The 26,180-nt window shown below is 36.7% G+C and overlaps 1 protein-coding gene across 2 annotated transcripts in view; it reads left to right on the top strand.

Annotated features, from left to right (window-relative positions):
* LOC126100510 (X-linked retinitis pigmentosa GTPase regulator-like) overlaps nucleotides 1–26,180 on the top strand; it is a 313,988-nt gene that overhangs the window by 201,785 nt on the left and 86,023 nt on the right. Inside the window, exon 10 of one of the 2 annotated variants that reach the window (XM_049911120.1) lies at nucleotides 2,003–2,110. The exons of the other annotated variant lie outside the window; for it this stretch is intronic. Coding sequence (XP_049767077.1) covers nucleotides 2,003–2,110 — 108 coding nt within the window. The remainder of the gene's footprint in view (nucleotides 1–2,002; nucleotides 2,111–26,180) is intronic. 2 annotated transcript variants of the gene reach the window in all.

A 26,180-nucleotide genomic window follows, 5' to 3' on the forward strand; every position in this document is an offset into this window, starting at 1 on the left:
AAAACATCGAAAAATTCGTTCTTTCAAACAGCACAAGGCTTAAGCCAAATTATTTGATTAAATAATGAAATTAACATATATATACCGTATTTACTCGAATCTAAGCCGCGCTTTTTTTCCGGTTTTCGTAATCCAAAAAACAGCCTGCGGCTTAGAATCAAGTGCAAAGCAAGCGGAAGCTATGAAAAATGTTGGTACGTGCCGCCACAACTAACTTCTGCCGTTGAATATATGTAGCGCTACGCAGGCATGCTTTTTAGGCACAGAGATAAATACTGGTGCCAAAACCTCTGCGTCAGTAAATAATTTTTTTAAAAAAAGTAGGAGACGAGCTTTTTTCTCTGCCGCGAGTTTCGACCACTGCATTTTCATACATTATCCAACGAAGTAAATACAAATTCCGTATTGTTCATCTTCGAATGTAGCAGCATTTCAATGTACTACGAAAATCCGACTGGCAAGACTGTTCGGGATGTTTGTCAATATGGCCAACTCTAAAGTCTTTAAATATGTCTGCTTGTGTCTGTATATGTGTGGATGGATATGTGTGTGTGTGCGAGTTTATACCCGTCCTTTTTTCCCCCTAAGGTAAGTCTTTCCGCTCCCGGGACTGGAATGACTCCTTACCCTCTCCCTTAAAACCCACATCCTTTCGTCTTTCCCTCTCCTTCCCTCTTTCCTGATGAGGCAACAGTTTGTTGCGAAAGCTTGAATTTTGTGTTTATGTTTGTGTTCGTTTGTGTGTCTGTCGACCTGCCAGCACTTTCATTTCGTAAGTCACATCATCTTTGTTTTTAGGTATATTTTTCCTACGTGGAATGTTTCCTTCTATTATAACTGGATTATTTGTTATTTTTAAACGTAATCTCAGCTTTCGATATTACAAAGAGTGTGTGTTACCCCCTTAATGGCCATGTGGGCATATATAATAAGTATGTGATTCTTATTTTGCTCTCCACCACAACATATTGAAAGCTGATCAAAATTGAAGTTTATCTGTTGGGAAGCTTTACTTGTGTCTTACCTATTCTCTTGATGTAGACACTGCATATTTGTATCTTGGTATGTACCACCAACAGCTTTTATACTCTTGTTAATGCTATGTATTCTGAAGTATTTCTAATTTGTGTCCTTTTGTAATAACTAGCAGATCTGAAGATGACTGGGTAAGCAGTTGAAACTAGTAATCACTATTTTCTACATTGCAATCTTGGCAAAGAAAGACTTCTTTTCCTGATGACAATATCCTCCTGAGTAGCGCCTGCCTAGATTTGAATGGGACACATTTTCATCTCCAAAATGTTCTATATCCAAGAGGATATCATCATCTTTATACTCCACAGAAAAGCTATATGCCCTCAGGAAATATAATGGTTGTTGGTTCCACTTGTTCTTGGCTGTTCCCAATACCAACATAGTAAATCTTTGTCAGCTGTGATCAATCAGTCAATCATCCAGACTGTTTCCTCCACGACTATTGTAAAGGCTGCCGTTCCTCTTCAGGAACCTTATGATAGTCTGACATTTCACAGATATTTCTCGGATGTGGTCACAGCTATCTGTATTGTTGAGACACTTAAGCCACTACACTGCAGCAAGGTCCATGGTTTTGGAGTAGGTACATTTGCTACACATATTGAACTCCAAAGTGAGCAGTGTGTGATCTGAGAGTAAGGACATTGGACCAATAAGTTTGTCTTGTTCCAGTCTTTCATGTTATCCTTTCTTCATGTTGCAGTGGTACATGTAACTAGAGTGAAAAATTGAAAAAGAAACTGAAGGAATGCGAGATATTTGAAAAGTGATGGCATATCCTTGCTGTTTGCGCACTTTATTATTACTGAAAGGAAATTTCAATGATTTATAAGTTTGAGTATTATTCTACTTATTCTGGTTTCATAGATAGTCTTAACTTTACTGGTGGCAAAATACACATCAAATTTCTGCGTTATTTGAAGTATGTAGTACAGTGCTTGCTGAACTGACAGAGTCGTTTCTGTAGGTTTCCTGTGGTGGATGCCATACAATGGTCTTAGCCAGGTGTCGAACGTTGGAAGAGAAACTGAGTTCGGAAGTCAGTGAATCCAGCAGTAATACAGATGTCACAGATGTGAGTAGCAATGTCTTACGTATTTATGTTTATCCTGTTGCTGGCATAAAGTAATTTTTTTTACATTTTGGCCATTTAATAGTGAGTTAAAAGCAGAAATTAGCGTAACATATGTTGCAGTTACAATATGCAGTTTGTAAATTTTCTAGCTGTAATTAAATGACAGAGAATTTACATACAGTTCACTACCTCATATGTGCTTCTAATGTTACCAAGAATATTTAGCTTCAGAACTGCCTGAAGCATTTACAGAATTTGTAAACCATATCTTGCGGACTTGTAAAATTTGAAGTCTCACCTCAGTGAGATATGTCTGCATATACATGTTTCATATTCTGTCTAGCTTTGCAAAAGGTAGGTGATGCATACAAAAATGACCTGTGTGGATGTCCACAAAATGTCAAAATTTGTAAATGTATCAGAGATAAGAGCGAATGATAAAAAAAACCATTTGACAGTTGGTACATTAGTGAATATTACCTAATTTTCAAAAATTGTTCAGATGTAGTGTCAAGTGCTGGTCTTAAGAGTTACAACACATATTTCACAGTTCATTTTAGTCATTTCTTGAGAGGGACTGTGTGGTGTTAGGCAATTTTGCACACTGATTTAGGCAGGTCTCCAATCTCTGTCTCAGCAGATGCAACACACAAACAGGTAAAATGTGATAATCTTGCAAGGAGAGGTCTCCAGGGATGGGACTGAGTTATTGAAACCATCTATATAGTGATTAAGACCACAGGTATCTCACCCTACAGCATTCACCCTGGTGTGCACTCGATTGCAAATAATCGATTAAAAAAATTTCATAATTTTGTGTGTTGTGGAGCAGGGACGGGCCAAGATTTCACCTCATGAGTGTTGCCCGGGCACGAGTGCTAAAGCACTCAGCCCTGCTTAACATTTCCCCCACCGCCACACCATACTGTCTGAGCGTGAAGAGGGGAAAACTATGAACCCACTGCATTTAAATGGCAATGCAATCACATTTCTCAACAAGATAGATCACAAGCACAACAAGATTAGATCACAAGCAAACTAAATTTTCAGTGTGATTTAATTATTTTTGGTGTATTGAAGGCATAATATAATTTCTACCTGGTACAAACTATGATCATATGGACAGACACAGACTGTTTCAATGAGTTTCTCACACGAGTTTAGTTTAGTTTCATAATTGAGAAACTTTGTGTAAGCAAATATGTCAATCAAAATATTGTGTAACAATGCAAGGGGCTCCAAATTTGTCATTAAAGTCCGTAAATTACACAACTGATAGTATTTTTCAGTACAGGTTTTTCGTTCATTCCAAGTAAGTATCAATTCGTGATGTCATCGTCCAGACACGAGTTGACAGTAATCTGAATCTGTTTCAGCAGACTAATAGTTTCTTTCACGGGATAAAATTTTATTGATTATGAAATACAAGTTCTTGAAGTTTATTTAGAATAGAAAATGTTGAATTAGTAGTTGCATGCCATAATTTATCTGTTTAATATAAAGGTGTTTTGATTTTTGTATGCATGTAAAAAGAGTGAATTTATGTGCGGCTTTTACTCTTAGACGAATTTCCAATTAGAGTATTCTTGAGCAAGAAAACCTTGTGTCACAAAGCGCCTAGCATCTAGCGCACGTTGGTCTACCGATCATTCATGTGATTTTGAAATGCATCCCTGTTGGTTTTTGAAAATTTTTGAACACATTCTAAGTTGATTTCTAAATGAATCATAAGTTGATTTTTGAATGCGGGCACAGTGTACGTGATGTCTCTGTCAGGGGAATCCTCGTCGCATCTAGAAATAAACTTTCCTGCAGACAAAAGGGGACAGGGCTATACGAGTTGATTGGAATAAAGTCGAACGGGTGAATGCCAACTGCTGTTTGTTTATGTGATGGACTGGGTATGCGAATGATCAGCGTTGTTTTAATTACAAGCGAAGTTCATAGATTCAGACTACCAGAGTGGAAATAAGTGACTAACAGGAATAACAGGCAAGAAAGATTATGTATTATCTTCTCGGTGTATCCAAGAAAATGAAATTTTGGAAGAAAATTTTTGGTCAAATCGCTAAACTAGAAAGGGCAAGTTCTACAGTCTCTGGCTAGCAGCTGCGTAAGTTATATTGTGGGAGTAGTGCAGAAAATGTGTTGTACAAATGTGTAATAACATCTAACCAGAGAATAATCGCTGGATAACTAAACGGGTGATTCTGGCTAAGTTAGTAGAGTTAACCGGAGAATGAGTTTTGACAATGGTAGGAATAGTTACAGAAGCCGTGATGAGAAGATTGTTTGTTAGAACAAGGAAGTTGAAGAAATGGGGACATGAGAAGATTGTTTGTTAGAATGAGGAAGTTGAAGAAACGGGGACATCAGACAAATTACAGAAGAATATGACAATTTCAAATTTATCCAGAAATTTGGTACTATTGCTTTTCGGTTTCACGCTTGAGAAACTGGAGTGTATAAATGAAATGTGGAACTATTACGTAACATAAAGCTTTCTGCGTGTAGTAAGCTAGATGGGCATTTGATATTGATACTTTGCAAATTATATTCTGCCGTATTATAAAAATGACCATTATTACCTAAACAGTCTCGCTTATTTGGTGTGTGTTACAATTCCTGCAATATTAGAAAAGTCTATTTTCTTTTATCTAGCAGACAGTGACAAAATAAATGTAATCAGATCGAGATACCACGCCAGTCTTGAATACTATTTTTATTAACAGCTTTTCCAGTATTAAACAACGACATTTCGATTTTTCATGTAGCAAAATGTTTGGCAAATTTTGATGAAGTAACAGATTGTCTCAGAGAAAGGAAAGCACGCCATGTAAAGCTTTTGGAAGATTAGAGATATCTTATGTAGCTTATATTTAATTTTATGTCACACAGAACAGCAAGATATTAACTAACATGCAATAAAGAGTCCAAATTTTCTTAAGAGTTCTTGTTCTTTCGGTTACAAATAATCCCATCCAGTAGTAATTGCGAGTGTTTTTTTTTAAAAAAAAAAAAAGAGGAGCAGGATGTCAAACCAACCGACTGGGAGTAGGAGAGGCACCACAGGACATTTTAATTTCTGCTGTCTTGCTGGATCCATGGATGATGGCATCCATTACAAAATATACACATTTAAGTTCCTCAATGCAAAATACAGTGACATGCGGTAGAAGAATGCTGTGTGAAGAGGTGTGACACCACACTTTGGCATACTTAAGACCAAATAACCAAATAACACGTCTTACATTTCCTCGAAGTTATATATTATTATTATTATTATTATTATTGTTATTATATATCTATATATTATTTTTTATCTCAAACACTCGATGGATGGGGCAGGAGGGGGGGAGGGGGTCCACCATCTACTATTGCCCCGGTTCAAAATATCATAGATCGGGGGCTGATGCACAGATGAGTCTGAGTTATGGTGGGGGGGGGGGGGGGGGGGCATCCACATGATCCGTGTTTACTTTTAGTGATTTTGCTGTTTCTTCTTCATTTACTGCCCTCACGTCAAATGTAAACTAAGTGATTTCTGTGGCTGGGAGCTGTCAAGTGAAAATACATTCACATAATTATGGAAGGCTTAAATACGTGAATAGTTTCAGATTTTATTTTATTTCCACCTTTCTGCCAGTCAAGCATTAATCACCTTGCAGAATAATGAAGTTACTTTTGTCGCTTTGCTAAAGAAATTTGGCCTTTACCTACCTTTTCCACTGAGTCAGCCAATCTATTTGAAACAAAGTGTATACCACACTATTGGCTAGTTTCATCTGTTTGCTGCATTTCAGGTGCATGTTTTCATCTTCTAGCATGATGACATTATGCCAAAATAAAGAATTCAACATGAGATAATACAGTACAGGTACTCTAAGAAAATTTACATCCTGAAAACCACACTGAAGAGCTTAATATCAGGTTGAGGCCTACTTCATTGGCAACCTGGACATACGAATGTGCACTTTAAGGTGAATTATTCATTGCAGTATGGTTCACAAAATTCCAACACTCTTGGAGTATCCACTGATGTCATGTTTCTTTTGTGACATAATGTAAGATCTTTTAATGTTTTACACATATGAGCTTCCTGTGTCATTACAGCTCCGCAAACGCGGTGACACCTCTTATCTGCTGCTCTCTAGCAACTGCTGGAACAAATCTATTTCTAACAGATTGCAGGAAAATATTGCGAATTGTGGTTTAAAAAGCATTATTTTCAAAGTAAATTTCCTTTTATGCAAGGTGAACTATGTGCGAGAATGTATGATCAGTTTCTTAAATCACTCGGCGTTTGACTCTCATTTAAAAATCAACTCTTTGATTTGTGTGATGTATCTTAAAAGTGTAAAACGCGCAAAAAAAATCAACATTATATGTGAAAACTTAGCTTCTCTTGCAGCTTACTAATCTTAGAGACCAATACTATATCTGAAAGCTTTTCTTTTCTTGTAGCAGCAGCACTATGTATATTAACTTTTTCTGTTTGTGTGTTCACGCTATTTAACAATGGTGTTACTGTTAGTTGACTACGTCACGTGTCCTGTGCTCTGAATATCCGCTGTCATCGGCTGGCGAGATCACGTGACATGAGCTATGACTGGCTTACAAAAGTGCATCGCAATCTCGATTTCAATGCTTCAGAGAGTACCATGCGGTGTTTGGTGGAAAGCAAATTTATACTTTCATAATATGAAAATATGCAGCTTACATATTGCTGCACATCAAAGAACTTTCCAAAACAGGTTTTTTCCCTTGAGTTTTGTTTTCTAAAGTGCCGCGAAATCCTAAGCTGCTGTATAAAACCATAACCATTCAAATGATTAAGTTTTACAGTTCCGAGGGAAAGTGTACTGTCACTTAACATGGAAAAAGTGTATTTTCACCTGGGAGAAATTGTATTTTTAACTGAGAAAAATCCGGGAATTTTTTTTTCCTTGTCCACTTATACACCCTGTGTAATAAGGTTTATCTGAACACTTCTATCATACATTATTATTTCACATTAACTGGACAGATTATTAGTCGGAAACGAATTCGCCCACAACAGATTGTCCCACACCACTACTAAACTTTTATCGTGACTCTTCACAAAATATTTCAAGAAGCAGGGATCAAGGAACAAGAAAAGAGGAGACATTGGTATACTGGTGCCAAATGTGGGGCCTGAAAAGGATATACTAACAACTTCAGGCCCAAGGCACAAACTTCAACCCGTTGGAAAGGATAAATACTCACAGCTGACGTGAATACTCGCAGGTATGAGTAGGATAGACATAGTGTAAAAGAACAGTTCTACTGTTTTGACTTTATCATAAACAATCATCCATAAATGGAGTGCAGTTGTTCATATATGTTGTGGACAAATAATTTGTGTGTTGTGTTGACATTGATATTTGAATTGTGTATAAAGATACTAGGAAAAATGTACGTACGAACAAGGAGAGCGTGCAATAATGCAACCCGGAGTTTGAAATTGACGGGTGAGGGAAGTGAAAGTGAATATAATCCTCATGATGAGGTAACTAAGGAACCAAGTATGGACCAGCAGTCACACAATTTGAGTGAGGAAAATCCTGTTGAAGGAGTGCCAAATGTAATAAATGTAGGACAGCAATCACATAATTTAAATGATAATAATATCATTGATATGGAGGTGACAATAGAAGCAAACCCGAGTACAAGTAGAAATAGTAATATAAAGGAGTCTATAAATACCATAGTTACATAGGAAAGTGTGAATCTCACATTAAATGTTACAGAGCTCAAAGATGATATTATTATTAAATTCATGTCGAGTATACAACGTCACTTAACTGAGAATATGCAACGTTTAGATGATAAGGTTGATACTAAATTTGATTCCCAAACTGAAAAATTCAACACACAAATGGGTTTACTCCAAGAAAATATGGGTTAATTAAATGAAAAATTTGATAATAAGTTCGAGTCACTTGAAAATCATATTGTTTCACTTAAAGATGATCGTAGACAATTAAATAAGAAATTCGATAACTTAAAAGTAGAGTGGGAAGAACGATTAAATACTAAATTTAGTGAATTAGAAATAAAAGTTTCCATGGATATGACTAACCTATACACCAAATTTATGGGTAAAATTAATGAGATGGAGAATAAATGTGAAACCATTTCAAAGGAGCATAGTGATTTGTCAGATAAAATCTGTAACTGTGAAAGTAGTTACTCGAAGACTAATGTGCAAATCGAAGATCTGTCTAAAAACATGTCAGAATTCAAAATAGACACTTGCAAGGGCATAAATAAATATTTAAAGGACCAAACTAAGAAATTAGATGATGATCTTTCTGAGTGGATAGAAGTTAAAAAAAAAATGAGGAAATCGAAGAGAAAGTCAATACCACTCTTTGAGTTGAAACAAGCTGAGGTAGATAAGGAAAAACAGATGGGAAATGATGAACTTTTCAAGTTATTTACTAGTGTGTTTCAGGCTGTTAAAGATAAAGTAAATGAAGAAATACCTAAGTGGCAACATGAAACAAATTGTAAATTGTCAGAACAAAAATCTTCACGAAATGTATTGACTGAAGACAACCATTCCGAAGACAGGCTTAGGAATAATAAACCCTGTAGTGTAGTAAAATGTAACTGTTGTGGGAGTACACCCAATAAATTTTGTGACTGTTATGGAAATGAAAACGACACTTTTTTCCAAAGAGGGTACTTGTCGTTTTTAAAGGTTGAGACAAGCATATTCAAAAGCAGACAGTTGCCTACCTTTTCAAAGGTGAAGCAGCACTTCGGTCTGCAGAAGCGAGTGAGAATAGTAATACATGCACAGCTTAGCAAAATACTGGTTGAGTAGCAAACAAGAGAGCCTGTGAAAGGAGGTATATCAACTGGAGTTTTGTAATAGCAAACGAAGTTCATTAAGACATTATTTCGAGAAATACATTAAAAAAAGAAAAACGAGGTACTGGAGTGATCCTATTTCCCATAGAGAAGTGATACATATTTTGAAAGGAAGATTACCTATTCATGTACGTGAGAAACTTATAAATGTCCCTGACTACAACTTGGAACAGTTTCTGTCTGTAGTCGATTTATCGATATGGTACTATAAGACGCCCGAGTATGGAATAATAATCAGACGTCTACCTCACAACATGATAATGATAATACTAATAATAATACTAACAATAACGACAACTGAGATACTAAACCTATACTACACGGAGGACAAGTGACTTCTAATGGCTATAGTAAAGCTAATAATAATAATAAATATAAACATAACATCTACTATACTAAAGAAACCTATGGAAATAATGATAATCAGGTGAATCAGATTAGTACAGGAAAACCAAATTGTAAACGCAGATATAATGATTCGAATAATCAGTATGGTAATTCACGCAGACATGATATATACCCAGAAGACAAGCCTGGTAGTATACAGCCTTGGAAAGACCCTTTGACACCTGAAGTTCGATGGGTAGACACAAATGTAGCTCAACAAGCACAACAAACACAAGGACCGATACCACTCGGAAAAGGAGCAATAAAGTCGCGAAGGGAACAACTACCAAATTCCGACCATACTGTACGTATTGTTGAAGTATATGAACAACCGAATATGACATCTGCCGAAAGATTAAACTAAAACAAGTCACCAAAAGCCTTCCTAGGATGACTGAGAGGATGAGGAGGGCAGGCATCATTTCGAAGTGAATATACTGAGGTATGATGATGATGATTTGGTCCTAAGGGAGGAACTGATTGAAGAAACGCCTGACATTTCGAATAAGTGTGGATGAATTCTGCAGGCAGTAGTTCAGGCAGTAATAAATGGTATTGATGTTTAAATTTGAATTGATACTGGAGCAACTATTAGTGTAATGATTGTTTTTAACAGTTTGAGGAGCAAAAATGCTTACATTTCCTGTTACTGGATGTACTGAATCTGGAGCATTTAGTGCAAAAGCTCGAAAGGTCTCAAAGCAGGCACGAGTCAGTATTATGATGCGGGGGGGCTTCAATAGGAAGTACCTTCTTAATTGTTTCAAGAATGACCGTACCATGTGTTTGCGGTCTAGATTTTTTGTGTGATGCTGGAACAGTCATCAATTTAAAAGAAGGAACATGTATCTTGGACTCTGAAGGTGATGTTTTGATAGTCTCTATGATAAAGGGAAAAATAGTCACGGATCAGTATTGCATGAAGTTAATGGTTAGCTATATTAGTATTGACTGTAATGTAGTTGATGATATTTTCTATATTGAATACACTGGAGAAGAAATAAGTCAAGTTTCACTTCAGGAAAAAATCTCCAAATCCGCATACTTACCTGCAAGTCAACGAGAAGATTTGTGTTGCATGTTAAGTAATTATCTGCAGTATTTAGCACACGTCCCAGAATAATCAGAGGTTTTGAATAAGACATTAAGGCATATCCACATTAATCTTTTTGTCGCACTTCCTACTCTGTTCCTTGGTCAAAGAGAGAGGCAGTCAAGAAAGCAATTAACAAAATGTTAGAGTGGGGAATTATAGAGCCCTCTCATTCTGAATATTGTAGTCCTCTTTTGGAGGTCCTCAAAGTGAATGGTGACATCAGATTAGTTCTAGAAGCCAGAGAGATAAACAAGATAATCATACCGGTACAGACAAGACCTGAGAATTTGGATGAGTTAATTCAAAAATTTTGTGGTGTCTGCTTCATGACATCCTTTGATGTGAGAAGTTTGTACTGGAAAACTGAAATCTCAATTGAATCTCTATAGTATACTGCTTTTATTTTTATGGTTTTTATGCCTTTTGGACTAAATGTTAGTGGAGGTGTATTTATATCGTCGCTAGACACTGTACTCGGACGAGATTTGCTCGATAGTTACCTTGTAGGTGGGCGACCTATTGATCGCTACCAAAACAGGGGAGGAGCATCTCGATCTTCTTGAAAAAGTATTCATGAAATTCTTAGAGTATGGAGTAACAGTAAATTTAATGAAATTGAGATTCACCAGAAGTCAACTGAAGTTCCTAGAACATATAATTGCGCCAGACGGTATTATGCCAAATCCTAAGACAATGAGTGCTATCAAAGTGTGTCCCTATCCTAAATATAAAAAGGAATTAAAATCTTTCATGGGACTAGCCTCATCTTTCTGCTGATTTCTGCCTAATCAATTGATCAGGCAAGGATGTTTATTACAGTTATTACAAAAGATCATCATGTGCAAAGGGACCCCTGAGTGTAGTCAAGCGTTTGACAAGATCCTAGAAGCTTTAGTTGCTGCCCAGTTGTTACATCATCCGAAACTTGAACAGGATTTTTACATTGCCACTGGTGTTTCTGAAACAGGCCTAGGCGCTACGCTTTTCCAAATGGATGATCCACAAGATATGAATACCATTAAGATTATAGGATTCGCAAGTAGAACGCTCTCTAAATGTGAAAGGGCATACTGTACCACAGATTTAGAAGTACTATGTGTGGTATGTGGGCATAAAAAGTTTAGATATTTTGTCTATGGAAAAAGAATAACCATATTTTGTGACCATAAAGCTTTGTCTTATATTTTAACAGGAAGAATGTTTCATTCAAGGTTAACCAGATGGGCCTTGATACTTAAAGAATATAACATTTCAGTGCAATATATAAAAGGGAAAGACAACATTGTATCTGATGCTCTATCTCGTTTGCCTAGAAGACAGGATACTGAAGAATTTGAGCAACAGACTTTAGATTTCAAAGTAATGAATCTGTCTATTGCATTTTGTGAAAAACAAATTTAAAAGTTGTGTCACAATATGTCGCAGTTGCAAGAACAAGATCCTTATTGGAAACCTATTGGAGACCTAATCTGCCAAGGAGCTACGAATCATTCTGATAGTCTCTATACTTCAAAATCTAATATATTATTTCGAAGAAAAACTCATACCGAAGCATGGAAAGCATGCATTCCAAAGGAACATCTGGAATCTTTACTGTGGTATACGCATCTGAAATGGGGACACTTTGGATCTTTAAAATGCAAAGCCAAGTTAGCCCAGTATTGCTATCATCCGAATTTAGAATGCCTTGCTAGTAACATAAAGAAATGTAAGATTTGCCAGAAAACTAAACCCATCAACTATTGCTGAAAAATTGAATTACATCCAATCATACCACACCAACCTTTGACATTAATATCTTGTCATGTGTGTGGACCATGTCCTACTACTCGTGGAAGATTTAAGTATATTCTGGCATTCTACGATATTTTTTGAAAGTATGTGAAATTGTATCCTTTGAGGAAACTACATGTGCATCCTGTGTTAAGGAAATTTGTCAATGATTTCATAACAGAGTTTGGAAGACCGAAGATGATATTGACAGACAATGCTGCCTTTTATACCAGCAGAATCTGGAGAGAGAGTATGCAGAAATACAATATTAAACACACACATATTATATATCACCTTTTTATCCCTGCGGGAATCTAGTCAAAAGAATTTGAAAGGATTTATAATGACTTGCCTTGTACTTATAAAGGATATTCGCCCAACCAAGTGATGTGTGGCAAGGATGATTCTCAAGACTGTCTAAAGGGATAGCCACAAATTAAAGACAATTTCAATAAAGAGGACATCTCGAAGAAAGTTTACTTAAATCTACAACATCAAGCTCAATTACAAAAGACAAAATTCGATAAAAATGTGAAGAAGGTAATAACCTATGCTGTTGGAGAAGAAATATTGTTGAGAGACCATCCAAAGGCCTCAATAAAGAAAAAGCTAAATAAGAAATGGCAGTATTTATATACTGGACCATGCAGAATAATACAAATTCCCCATGAAGGAAGTTATATACTTGCTGACTGTGATTCTAATGTGATAAAAGGTTTATTCCACCACACAGAGATGGAAGAAATATTATCAATGAGAAGACATGTACCATTTATGAAGAGAAACTGAAGGAAAAGAGAATGATAAGAGTATTTACTAATAGGACACCGATACTAGACTTGAGCCACAGAATGAGCTACAAGATGTATTATTTTGTTCATTATTTTATTTGTAGTTAAGAAGATTATTTTATTCAATTATTATTAACTGTAATGTATGTGTTATGGTAAACACACCACGATAATATAATTTAATCTGATTAGAATGAAAAAGGTCACAGAAAAGATAATTTCTGGAAAGAGACAGAAGCAGTTAATAGAGTGAAGAGCAAGAGAAAGCAAGGTTAACTGACTTCAAGATGTTTGGTTAAAGAATGCTACGCTAGATGCATAAGTATGTTACGTTTATGAATTATTGAAGAAATTTTATATGTATTAATAGTAGAAAGTATGTTTCATCTATGTGTAATGGACATAATCAAAGCTAAAGGAAATATGAGAAAGGAATGAAAAGGAAGCTGATGTAGCTGTCTAATCGACGTTATAATCTGGAAAACACAATAAGGAGAAAACCATGTGTTAAAGACAATGGAAGCATGATACAAATCATACGAAAATAATTATTTTAATTTCATGAAAAATCGATAACCATTATGGTAAGGAAAATGAACACAGATCTCATGAAGATGGAAAGACTATTGTCTAATATAAACTGAGGACAATTATGTGATGGAACAAACTTCAATGTTGTATGATGATGTATACAATGAAAAAATGCACCAAAACAAGCACGGGTGAACAAACCTCATAGTATTTATGATGACACAAATCTGCACAATAAGGGAAAAATGCACAAGCAAACCTGTAGCACGCTTTCTAGAACAATAAACCAGCACTTGAAATGAATGAAACATTTTAAACAAAGCAGTATATCGCGATACACACATCGACGAGAGTATTGCAAACCTGCAGTAAGCAACGTCAAGCCGTAAAATGGACAACAAATCCTGTAATCCAGATTTCAAGGAAATAATCTTTATTAAACAAATTATGAAACACATTCGCTGAATAACTGGAAGAATCATGGAAGTAGATGGGAAGAATTGAGCGGTCCAGAATTATACATTCACTTCGTTTTTCTGTTGATAAAACAATATCAGGCAGAGACACAAGACTTGCTCCAGAGAGAATCGCAAGACACACAGTGGAGGAGCAGAGATGATATTACCAGCTGAGCCCGCCCGTGTGACCGTGCGGTTCTAGGTGCTTCATTCTGGAACCGCGTGACCGCTACGGTCGTAGGTTCGAATCCTGCCTCGGGCATGGATGTGTGTGTGTTGTCCTTAGGTTATTTAGGTTTAAGTAGTTCTAAGTTCTAGGGGACTGATGACCACAGATGTTAAGTCCCATAGTGCTCAGAGCCATTTGAACCATTTTTTTCTAACCATACTACCAGCTGATAATGTCATCCAAACCGACATTGTACGTGGCTCATTTGAAAAGCAAAAAAGATTATGACCGAGCTGAATTAAACTGTGCATACGGCTCGGTGGAGGTCGCAGTTCTATCCATTTTCTACTGGAACTGGCTGCAATCCCTGCCTTATGCAGCCAGTTGATGAGCTTCTCACCAAATAGTGAAGTGTTGTGTATGTGTTGTGTAGTGAGTGTGAAGTGCATCGTGTCAAGAAGTGAAATTCGAAGAAATTCATAGACTTTTGGAAATTCATTTAAACGGGCAATTTGTGTTAGACCCCGATTTACAATTACTCATGTAAAATTTGATGTAAAGTGTATGTTACGACTTCTAGTGTGAAACTTGGGATGGCTGAACTAAGATACAACAGCACAGTACACAACCCTAACACACTCCAGTGAATCCTGCAACGTCTTCAATCTTATCGCGACAGATTGGGGGGCAGTGTAGCGATGCAAGGGGTACCAAATTTGTCATAAAAGTCCTTAAATTATTCAACTAATAGTATTTTTCAGTACTGGCATTTCTTTCATTCTAAGTAAGAATCAATTCGTGATTTCATCATCCAGACACAAGTTTACACTAATCTGTATCCGTTTTAGCAGACTAATAGTTTCTTTCACGGGATAAAATTTTACTGATTATGAAATACTTGTTCCTGAAGTTTATTTAGAATAGAAAATGTTTAGTTAGTAATTGCATGCCACAATTTATCTGTTTAATACAAAGGTGTTTTGACTTTTGTATGCATGTAAAAAGTGTGAATTTATGTGCAGGTTTAACTCTTAGATGAGTTACCACTTAGAGTGCTAAGAGTGCGCGTGTACAGTTCACTGAGGGTCAATTCTAGTGTTCGATACCACCCGTTGGCTTTGACCAATGACGTAATGTGTGATGTTATTTTGCTTGTGCCGCAGATTGCTGTCGATGAATGTTAAATGATTTCTCTGGATTTCCTCGTAATGCGCGTGTAATAAGAATTTGATGTAGATTGTTTTGTTTTCATCTCGTTGTTTGTTTTCGGTGTTAATGAAAGTAGTCGTGATTTATAAGTAGTCTTGATTTATAAGGTTGATTTATAAGGTCTTGAATCTGACGCTGTTCATTATGGATGAGTCAGTTATTTTTACTGTGAAAATTCGTGTCTAGTGAAGCAGGGGATACAACCCGTCTGCTTTGACCAGTGACGTCATACATTAGTCGTAGATAGTAATGTCTTCACTTCGAGGCATAGATAATAAAACAGTTCTGTGTTCCGGATAAGCGCTATCATTGTACATTAAAATTATTTGCAATGATATTGAGGTAATTTGAAGTATTAGTTTGTAATTGTAGAACAATTTATACGGTCTTATTCTCGTTTATAGGAATGGATTTGTCTGTTTGTGGGTATGTAATTTTTGTTACTGTCTGTCTAGGCGAGCTTCGGTTATTCCTCGATATTTCCGTGTGGTAAGTTCACTTTTCCATTTGCTTCTTTCACTGTCTTTCTCTATTTTGACATATTTCACTGTTTTATTCCACCAATATGTGTATTTTCGTGTTGTGAAGTACGTAATAGAAATTTCTCAGCTGTCGATCTTCTTTCGTTTCCCAGCACTAGTATCAGTACGACATTTTCGAATGTGTACTTGCTATATCACAGGTGAATCCCTGACACAACTAAAATTTGTATCCTGTCCTTCACTTCGCCTTTACACTGACGACACAACTAAAATTTGTATCCCGTGCTTCACTTCGCCTTTACACCGACACTATATATGTCAATTGGCGAGCAAAATACAAATGTTCCGTATAGCTATATAGCTCAAGTAACGAATGGGATGCAATTAGCGTCCAAGGCAACAAGAAAACTGTACCCCATAGTGAAGTACGAGATACAAATTCTGCATGTGTCGTCTTCTTGTCTCCGTGTAGTTCAGTTGTGGTACAGGTTGCAAATTCTATTTCCACCTTTTCGTAACCAGTGTACATATATAGAGGTCAACGGAAGTCTGGTATACATATAGTACATACGTAGGTCCTTCTGTCATCAGTACTACTGATATGTACGTAAGAAAGGACTGTTAGTAATAGCGGAGACAAAATAAACAACACTTGTGCACAAAGTTTGAAATCACTTTTCGAGACAAATACTGATTTTTGATAAAAACAAACCGAAAATTTATTCAAAATATCGAGGTTCTGTTTTAACTTTTAAATATAACTCTGGGGTCCACTGAATTTATCTTTGAAAACAGAAGGTATGGATATTTCACTCCTATGTGAATTCTGTTGGCATCCATGTGATGATTTTGCACTATTGCCCGCTAGCTGTCAGTCTGCTCCTGGCTGCCTGCAGAGCAAACAACCTGCTGTGGGGTGTGCTGGAACCCAGTGTTATATTAACGTGTGCATTTTTTAAGTTGTAAGTTTTTGTTTACATTTGAGTTTCATCAGTTTGTACTAACAAAATGGCAGAAAATTCACGTGATAGGCCAGACTTAATTCTAACTTTGTTAGAAGCCAGTGAGGAAGAAGATTCAGAAAGCCTATTTGGTGATGATACTGATTCTGATCCAGATGTTCTTGAAGATGAGTATTTAGATGATGAACGGGTTGCTAGTGAACCTAACGATGTGCTGAATAGTGGTAAGCCTCGTGAAATAGAAAATGAAGATAGTCAAGAAGATGATAGCAGTGAAAATGAGGAACACCAGTGAAATAGACCTCTGATTCGGGGGAGGAACAAAAAGATGCCATATATTTGGTCCACCAAAGAGTCAGTACACCATGGAAGAGTTGTAGAAAGAAACCTGGCAAAGCATTTACCTGGTCCTAAGGGAGCTGCTAAAGAGGTAGGAACACCTGAAAATGCTTGGAAGCTTCTAATTGATGATGCGATGCTAGAAGAGATAGCTATGTGAACTAATGAAGAAATAGACAGACAAGTATGTAACATTGTAAGGCAGTCGTATCTGCAGAATACATGTAAAAACAAAATAATTGCGTACATAGGGCTTTTGTACTTAGCTGGGGTGCACAAACATTCAAAAAGGAATTGAGAAGAACTTTGGTCAACTGAGTTAGGGTTTTCTATTTACAGAGCTACTATGTCCTTACCTCGATTTTGCTTTATAAGTACTTGCATGCGCTTTGATGACAAAACCACTAGGCAAGAGAGAATAAGAGATGATCGTTTGGCTGCGATACGATATTTGTGGGACACTTTTGTGGAACACTGTCGTGCTTATTACACATCATTTCAGCACTGCACCATTGATGAACAACTTCTAGGCTTTCGTGTTCGATGTGGATTCAGGGTATACGTGAAATCAGAACCAGACAGGTATGGTTTGTAAATAGTTATGCTGAACCATTGTAAGTCCAGTTACATGTTAAATGCAATTTCCTACGTTGGAAAAGTAAATACCCTGAACAGTGAACCTGTTCCCACGTATTATTTGAGGAAGCTATCTGAGCCAATTTATGGGACAAATCATAATATTACAACAGACAACTGGTGCATGTGCGTCCCGTTGTTCAACAAAAAGCTTGCCGACCACAAACTAACAATGGTTGGAACAATGAGGGCTAACAAAACTGAGATACCTGCAGGAGAATCGTTATTTGCTTTCGACCATAACAATACCTTAGTTTCCTATAACCCAAAAGAGAAGAAAAATGTTATTTTGCTCTCAACAATGCATCACAGTGCAAATGTAGATGCATAGACCAAGTAACCCGCAATAGTTCTTATCTATAACTCAACAAAAGGGGGGACTGATAGTTTTGACAAATTGGGCCATGGTTACAGCATCAGCCGGAGAACGAAACATGGCCAGTAAGATTCTTTTTCGGGATGTTGGGTCAATGTGGCATCAACTCTATGGTTTTGTACCTTTTGAATGCAAAAAATCCTAAACTCAGCTGAAGGAAGTATTTGCAGATGTTGGCAAAGAACTTCATAAAATCATGGCTCTATGAACGACTGGAAATTCCAACGAGAGGAATCAAACTTGCTATTCGAGAAATACTGAAGATTCCAGCAGTTGCAAATGATGGCGAGCCACCTAGAAAACAATGCTGCTTCTTCTGCCCTCGAGCAAGAGATCGGAAAGAAAACTCCTCTGTTCATCATGCCGATCTGCTATGTGTGAGGAACATCGTGCAATGGTTTGCAGAGATTGTACAGAATAGAAAAAGGACATAAACCACTTCAAGGCAAATAATCAATTTTTCACTTAATGGTTAATTAATTTTGTTAGAATTCAATGATCTAAAATTTATTTAACATTATGTGAAATAAATATAGTTTATATTGTGTAAGTAAAAGTCTTGGTAACAGATTTAATTACTTTTCAATTTATACCTATTTTATAAGAGCCTATAACTATGAAGTAAGAGGATTTGGGTAATTTTCGTAGTAAAACGTGTCCTTTTTTTGTGGTATTATAAGAAAATCTTTAAATGCTTTCACTTTTCCAAAAACACTAAATTATTCTACTTTTTGTGTACTTTCTGAAAACATTAGTAGATTCAGTCCAGTTTTTAAAATGTCAAATTTTATTTATTTTGTTGGAAATCAATACGTTCTAGTACATAAGAATGTAACATCTTTTGAAAATTGCTACTAAAATTCGAAAAGACAAGTTTTCCAACCAAAAATTGTTTCAGCATGATTAAATGTTCATGAGAAATATGTAAACAAAATATTTTCAAAAAATATGGTAATATAAGAAGAAATACATTGAGGTCCATGCACGAGACCCCAAGGTTATATTTGTGTATATTCTAATAAGTGTTATATTTGAAGGTTAATTAGGACACATATCACCTTGATGATCACATTGATTAGCGGCACTGTAATGCAAATCAATTCATTCATTAGAACAATTTGCGACGTAATAAGTCCCATTACACATACAAACTTTTACACGGAATTTGCTGATCAAATGAGAGTACAAGAGTGTTCTTTTCCAGAAATGCCAATAAACCAGCAGTTTCGAAAGTTAAATTACCAACTGTTGTGTAAATTCATTGTTATTGCATTTCACTGACGAACACTATTCTTATTGATAAATGAACATTAATTGCAAGTAGATTTTGAATACCCACCAACACTGCCAAGCAGTAGCTAACATCACAACCAGTAATAAATGCCAATATAACTGAATGGGCATTACTTCATTAGAACAGAGCTATCAGCTTCCAGTTCTAGGATAAACTGTACCAGGTGGAATTGTTAAAATCTTGTGGAAGTGTAATAATGTTGATCTGAACACTTCTATCATACATTATTATTTCACATTAACTAGACAGATTATCAGTCGGAAACGAATTCACCCACAACAGATTGTCCTATGCCACTACTAAACTTTTATTGTGATTCTTCACAAGAGACCTCAAGAAGCCGGGATCAAGAAACAAGAGAACAACAGACATCGGTATAGTAGCACTTTTGCAACATCTTTATGGAGATTTGGAAACACTATCTGAGGAAAGTGATGTAGAGATCCTAGATAGTTTTAATGTAAAAAGATTTGTTATTAAAACCTTGTAGTTCTATCTGTTATATCACCATATGCACAGGGGCACTTTCAACTGAAACAACAAATGGTCTCTCAGAAACAGCACCGAAACAGATGTAAGATTGATGCTGTCCTCAAAATCTTTATGAAACTATCCTTATAATCATTTCAAGGCCACAATGAATTCTTCATACCTTGTGATTTCTTCAAACAACAGTGATTTTAGGGGAAGTGGACTGTCTTTGCCAGACTGTGTCCCTTCTACAACACGATTCTCTTTTTAAATGCATCCCCATCAAAATCAGAAAGAAGTTAACTTTGCAATGTCTTACTGTGGGGGCAGTGTGCAGTCAAGTCCACTTAAAATGCAGAGTCTAAAGTCCATTCTTGATTTTCTAATTTTCATTGCTGCACTCCTTTTCCCTTCATAAATTCAACAATAGAGAGATTTAAGTTCAAAATAGTTTCAGGCATGCCCCTTGACTTAGCCAACATACTTTGCCATAATATATGAATTCTGTATACCCTTCATTCATTTACACTGAAAACGGTTGCAACTGACAGTAGAAATAATTGACTATTGTCAATTAACTCTTTAAATTCTTTTGCATGGTCTTCTAATGTCGTTTCATAGCAAATATTCAATACCTCTCATCATGCGAATTGAGAATTCTCAACCCTCTCTTCTGTCATTCCCATTCATTTTAAAGGATTGCCATGATATATTGCTTCTTGTTGTTGTTGTTGCTGTTGTCTTCAGTCCTGAGACTGGTTTGATGCAGCTCTCCATGCTACTCTATCCTGTTCAAGCTTCTTCATCTCCTAGTACTTATTGCAACCTACATCCTTCTGAATCTGCTTGCTGTATTCATCTCTTGGTCTCCCTCTACGATTTTTACCCTCCACGCTGCGCTCCAATGCTAAATTTGTGATCCCTTGATGCCTCAGAACATGTCCTACCAACCGGTCCCTTCTTCTTGTCAAGTTGTGCCACAAACTCCTCTTCTCCCCAATTCTATTCAATACTTCCTCATTAGTTATGTGATCTACCCATCTAATCTTCAGCATTCTTCTGTAGCACCACATTTCGAAAGCTTCTATTCTCTTCTTGTCCAAACTATTTATCATCCATGTTTCACTTCCATACATAGCTACACTCCATCAAATACTTTCAGAAACAACTTCCTGACACTTAAATCTATACTCGATGTTAACAAATTTCTCTTCTTCAGAAACGCTTTCCTTGCCATTGCGTCTACATTTTATATCCCCTCTACTTCAACCATCATCAGTTATTTTGCTCCCGAGATAGCAAAACTCCTTTACTACTTTAAGTGTCTCATTTCCTAATCTACTTCCCTCAGCATCACCCGACTTAATTCGACTACATTCCATTATCCTCGTTTTGCTTTTGTTGATGTTCATCTTATATCCTCCTTTCAAGACACTGTCCATTCCGTTCAACTGCTCTTCCAAGTCCTGTGCTGTCTCTGACAGAATTACAATGTCATCGGCAAACCTCAACATTTTTATTTCTTCTCCATGGATTTTAATACCTACTCTGAACTTTACTTTTCTTTTCTTTACTGCTTGTTCAATATACAGATTTAATAACATCGGGGATAGGCTACAACCCTGTCTCACTCCCTTCCCAACCGCTGCTTCCCTTTCATGTCCCTCGACTCTTACAACTGCCATCTGCTTTCTGTACAAATTCTAAATAGCCTTTTGCTCCCTGTATTTTACCCCTGCCACCTTCATAATTTGCAAGGAAGTACTCCAGTCAGCATTGTCAAAAGCTTTCTCTAAGTCTACAAATGCTAGAAACGTAGGTTTGCGTTTCCTTAATCTATTTTCTAAGATAAGTCGTAGGATCAGTATTGCCTCACGTGTTCCAACATTTCTGCGGAATCCAAACTGATCTTCCCCAAGGTTGGCTTCTACCAGTTTTTCCATTCGTCTGTAAAGAATTCGCGTTAGTATTTTGCAGCTGTGACTTATTAAACTAATAGTTCGGTAATTTTCACATGTGTCAACACCTGCTTTCTTTGGGATTGGAATTATTATATTCTTCTTGAAGTCTGAGGGTATTTCGCCTGTCTCATACATCTTGCTCACCAGATGGTAGAGCTTTGTCAGGACTGGCTCTCCCAAGGCTGTCAGTAGTTCTAATGGAATGTTGTCTACTCCCGGGGCCTTGTTTTGACTCAGGTCTTTCAGTGCTGTGTCAAACTCTTCACGCAGTATCATATCTCCCATTTCATCTTCATCTACATCCTCTTCCATTTCCATAATATTGTCCTCAAGTACATCGCCCTTGTATAGACCCTCTATATACTCCTTCCACCTTTCTGCTTTCCCTTCTTTGCTTAGAACTGGGTTTCCATCTGAGCTCTTGATATTCATACAAGTGGTTCTCTTTCCTCCAAAGGTCTCTTTAATTTTCCTGTAGGCTGTATCTATCTTACCCCTAGTGAGATAAGCCTCTACATCCTTACATTTGTCCTCTAGCCATCCCTGCTTAGCCATTTTGCCCTTCCTATCAATCTCATTTTTGAGACGTTTGTATTCCTTTCTGCCTGCTTCATTTACTGCATTTTTATATTTTCTCCTTTCATCAATTAATTTCAATATTTCTTCTGTTACCCAAGGATTTCTACTAGCCCTCGTCCTTTTATCTACTTGATACTCTGCTGCCTTCACTACTTCATCCCTCAGAGCTACCCATTTTTCTTCTACTGTATTTCTTTCTCCCATCCCTGTCAATTGTTCCCTTATGCTCTCCCTGAAAGTCTGTACAACCTCTGGTTCTTTCAGTTTATCCAGGTCCCATCTCCTTAAATTCCCACCTTTTTGCAGTTTCTTCATTTTTAATCTACAGTTCATATCCAATAGATTGTGGTCAGAGTCCGCGTCTGCCCCTGGAAATGTCTTACAATTTAAAACCTGGTTCCTAAATCTCTGTCTTACCATTATATAATCTATCTGATACCTTCTAGTATCTCCAGGATTCTTCCATGTAAACAACCTTCTTTTATGATTCTTGAACCAAGTGTTAGCTATGATTAAGTTATGCTCTGCGGAAAATTCTACCAGATGGTTTCCTCTTTCATGTCTCTCCCCCAATCCATATTCATCCACTATGTTTCCTTCTCTCCCTTTTCCTACTCTCGAATTCCAGTCACCCATGACTATTAAATTTTCATCTCCCTTCACTACCTGAATAATTTCTTTTATCTCATCATACATTTGATCAATTTCTTCATCATCTGCAAAACCAGTTGGCATATATACTTGTGCTACCGTAGTTGGCATGGGCTTCGTGACTATCTTGGCCACAATAATGCGTTCACTATGCTGTTTGTAGTAGCTTACCCATACTCCTATTTTTTTATTCATTATTAAACCTACTCCTGCATTACCCCTATTTGATTTTGTATTTATAACACTGTATTTACCTGACCAAAGGTCTTGTTCCTCCTGCCACCGAACTTCACTAATTCCCACTATATATAACTTTAACCTATCCATTTCCCTTTTTAAATTTTCTAACCTACCTACCCGATTAAGGGATCTGACATTCCACGTTCCCATCTGTAGAACGCCAGTTTTCTTTCTCCCCGCCCGGAGATCCGAATGGGGGACTATTTTACCTCCGGAATATTTATACAAGAGGACGCCATCATTATTTAACCATACAATAAAGCTGCATGCCCTCAGGAAAAATTACAGCTGTAGTTTCCCCTTGGTTTCAGCCGTTCGCAGTACCAGCACAGTAAGGCCGTTTTGGTTAGTGTTACAAGGCCAGATCAGTCAATCATCCAGACTGTTGCCCCTGCAACTACTGAAAAGGTTGCTGCCCCTCTTCAGGAACCACACGTTTGTCTGGCCTCTCAACAGATACCCCTCTGTTGTGGTTGCACCTACGGTACGGCCATCTGTATCGTTGAGGCATGCAAGCCTACCCACCAACGGCAAGGTCCCTGGTTCATGGGGGTAGGTCTTTTCCTGCAAGCAGACATTGGACCTGTGAATTTCCTTCATAACACGAACACATAGCAAAGATTAAAAAGCACTGACTGCATGGTTCTGCCAAACACAGAGAGCTGTGCCAACCAGAAAGTGTCGCACCGCAATGCTAAATGAAATGTCGCATTGGTCCAGGTATTTCCAAGAAGGACCGAACAAAGCCGAATGACATGCTGGGCCTTGCTCCGTCTGCAGCCTGCAAGTGTTGCTTGCGTAAAGTTTGACACCCCATGGCTGGCCCTGTTGTAGGGCCTTAAATTTGACACTTGTACATATAGTGGTATTGTAGTGTAGTAGTTAGCTTATGAGTGTCATGTGCAGAAGGTGGTGGGTTTGAATCTGGTCAGGTGCTTCACAATTTTTTTATTTTTAAATAGTTATTGAAGTTACTTTTGTCATTAGTTTTACTCAGTTAATTGGCTTAAGTGTTAAAGAAACCCTTTGTCATGCCATTTTAATCTATTGACTTTTACATTTACTCTTATTTTTTCTCCCTGTCTTTTTTACTCTTTTTGCATGTTATTTCAGTTATTTTTTGTATTTATTTTGATTTAATTTCTTCCGTTTGATCCTCTTTTATTTTCGGCATTGTTATTATGTCCATTTCTATTTCTGATTTTGTGTATTTTGTTATTATCCCTTATTTCATTTAAATCTACATCTGCGTTAATTTTGACCGTGGTGCAACAGCAATGTGTATTAAATGTTTGTATGTCAATTAACATCCAAAAAAATGTACATCTTGTAGCTAATGAAAAATACATTGTAACAGCCAATGTAAATATATTATTTTGTCTTTTGTTTTCAACCGTTATATCAGCATTTTCAAACATTTAAATATTGTGATAATAAATAAAAATAATTAAAATCACACACCAAAGATTACAAATGAAAACAGAATGAGAGGAAGAGAAAATAGAGCAAACCAAAAAGTTAAAATTAAATTAATGAATTGTATAAAAATAAGGATCAGAATAATTTTGATAACTATTTAAAAATAAAAAAGTTTGAAGCACCTTACGAGATTTGAAGCCTCAAACTTCTGCACATCATCCTTGTATGCTAACCACCATGCTACAACACTACTAACTGAATAGCTGTCAATTGTAATGCACTAGAACATCAAACAAAATTACAAAATATTTTTTTCATTGAATTCTTGCAAACAACAGCCCACCAAGGGGAATGCCTGCAGGCTGTGATACTTGGGACCCTAACATACACACAATTTCAGTGTCCACATAAAAGAGTCTTTAAATAGTAAAATGTCACCAGTAGGAATATTCTGTGACTTATCCAAAGTATTTGATCGTATGAACCATAACATTATGTTAGAGAAATTACAATTCTATGGTATACATGGAACAGCAAATGAGTGGTTTAAGTCATATCTACAGAACAGGAAGCAAAAAAGTCTCTATATAAGCTTCAAGTGATTCAAAGGAGTTTGCCACTTCATCTAACTGGGGTGAAATTACATTAGGTGTTCCACAAGGTTCAATTATGGGTCCCCTACTGTTCTGTATATATGTGAATGACCTCCTTTCTTATGTGAAACAAGATGCTGAACTGACATTGTTTGCTGATGATACAAGCATAATTATTAATCCAGTAAAAGAAAGTCTGATAGAAAATGATACAAATAAGGTCTTTGGAAAAGTTATTAATTGGTTTTCTGCGAATGGGCTTTCTCTGAACTTTGAAAAAACACAGTACATCCAATTTTCTGCTGGAAAAAGTACAGTTACTTCAATAAATATAACACGTCAACAGAAGTCAGTAAACAGGGTAGAGCATACTAAGTTTTTGGGTGTACAGATAGATGAGAATCTTAACTGGAAAAATCATAGTTTGGATATCCTAAAGCGACTAGGTTCAGCAACTTTTGGCATCAGAATAATTGCCAATTTTGAGGATGTAGAAATTAGTAAGCTAACATACTTTGCATACTTCCACTCTCTGATGTCATACGGAATAATATTCTGGGGCAACTCAACACTTAGGCGAAAGGTATTCACTGCTCAAAAGAAAGTAGTTAGAATAATATGTGGGGTTCATAGTCGCACACCTTGTAGGCATCTGTTTAAAAGGTTAGGAATTCTTACAGCTGCTTCACAGTACTCAGTAATGAAATTTTTTCTCAACAACATGGACCAGTTTAAAATCAACAGCGACATTCA

Source organism: Schistocerca cancellata, chromosome 9, assembly GCF_023864275.1.
Source record: "Schistocerca cancellata isolate TAMUIC-IGC-003103 chromosome 9, iqSchCanc2.1, whole genome shotgun sequence".
NCBI lineage: Eukaryota > Metazoa > Arthropoda > Insecta > Orthoptera > Acrididae > Schistocerca > Schistocerca cancellata.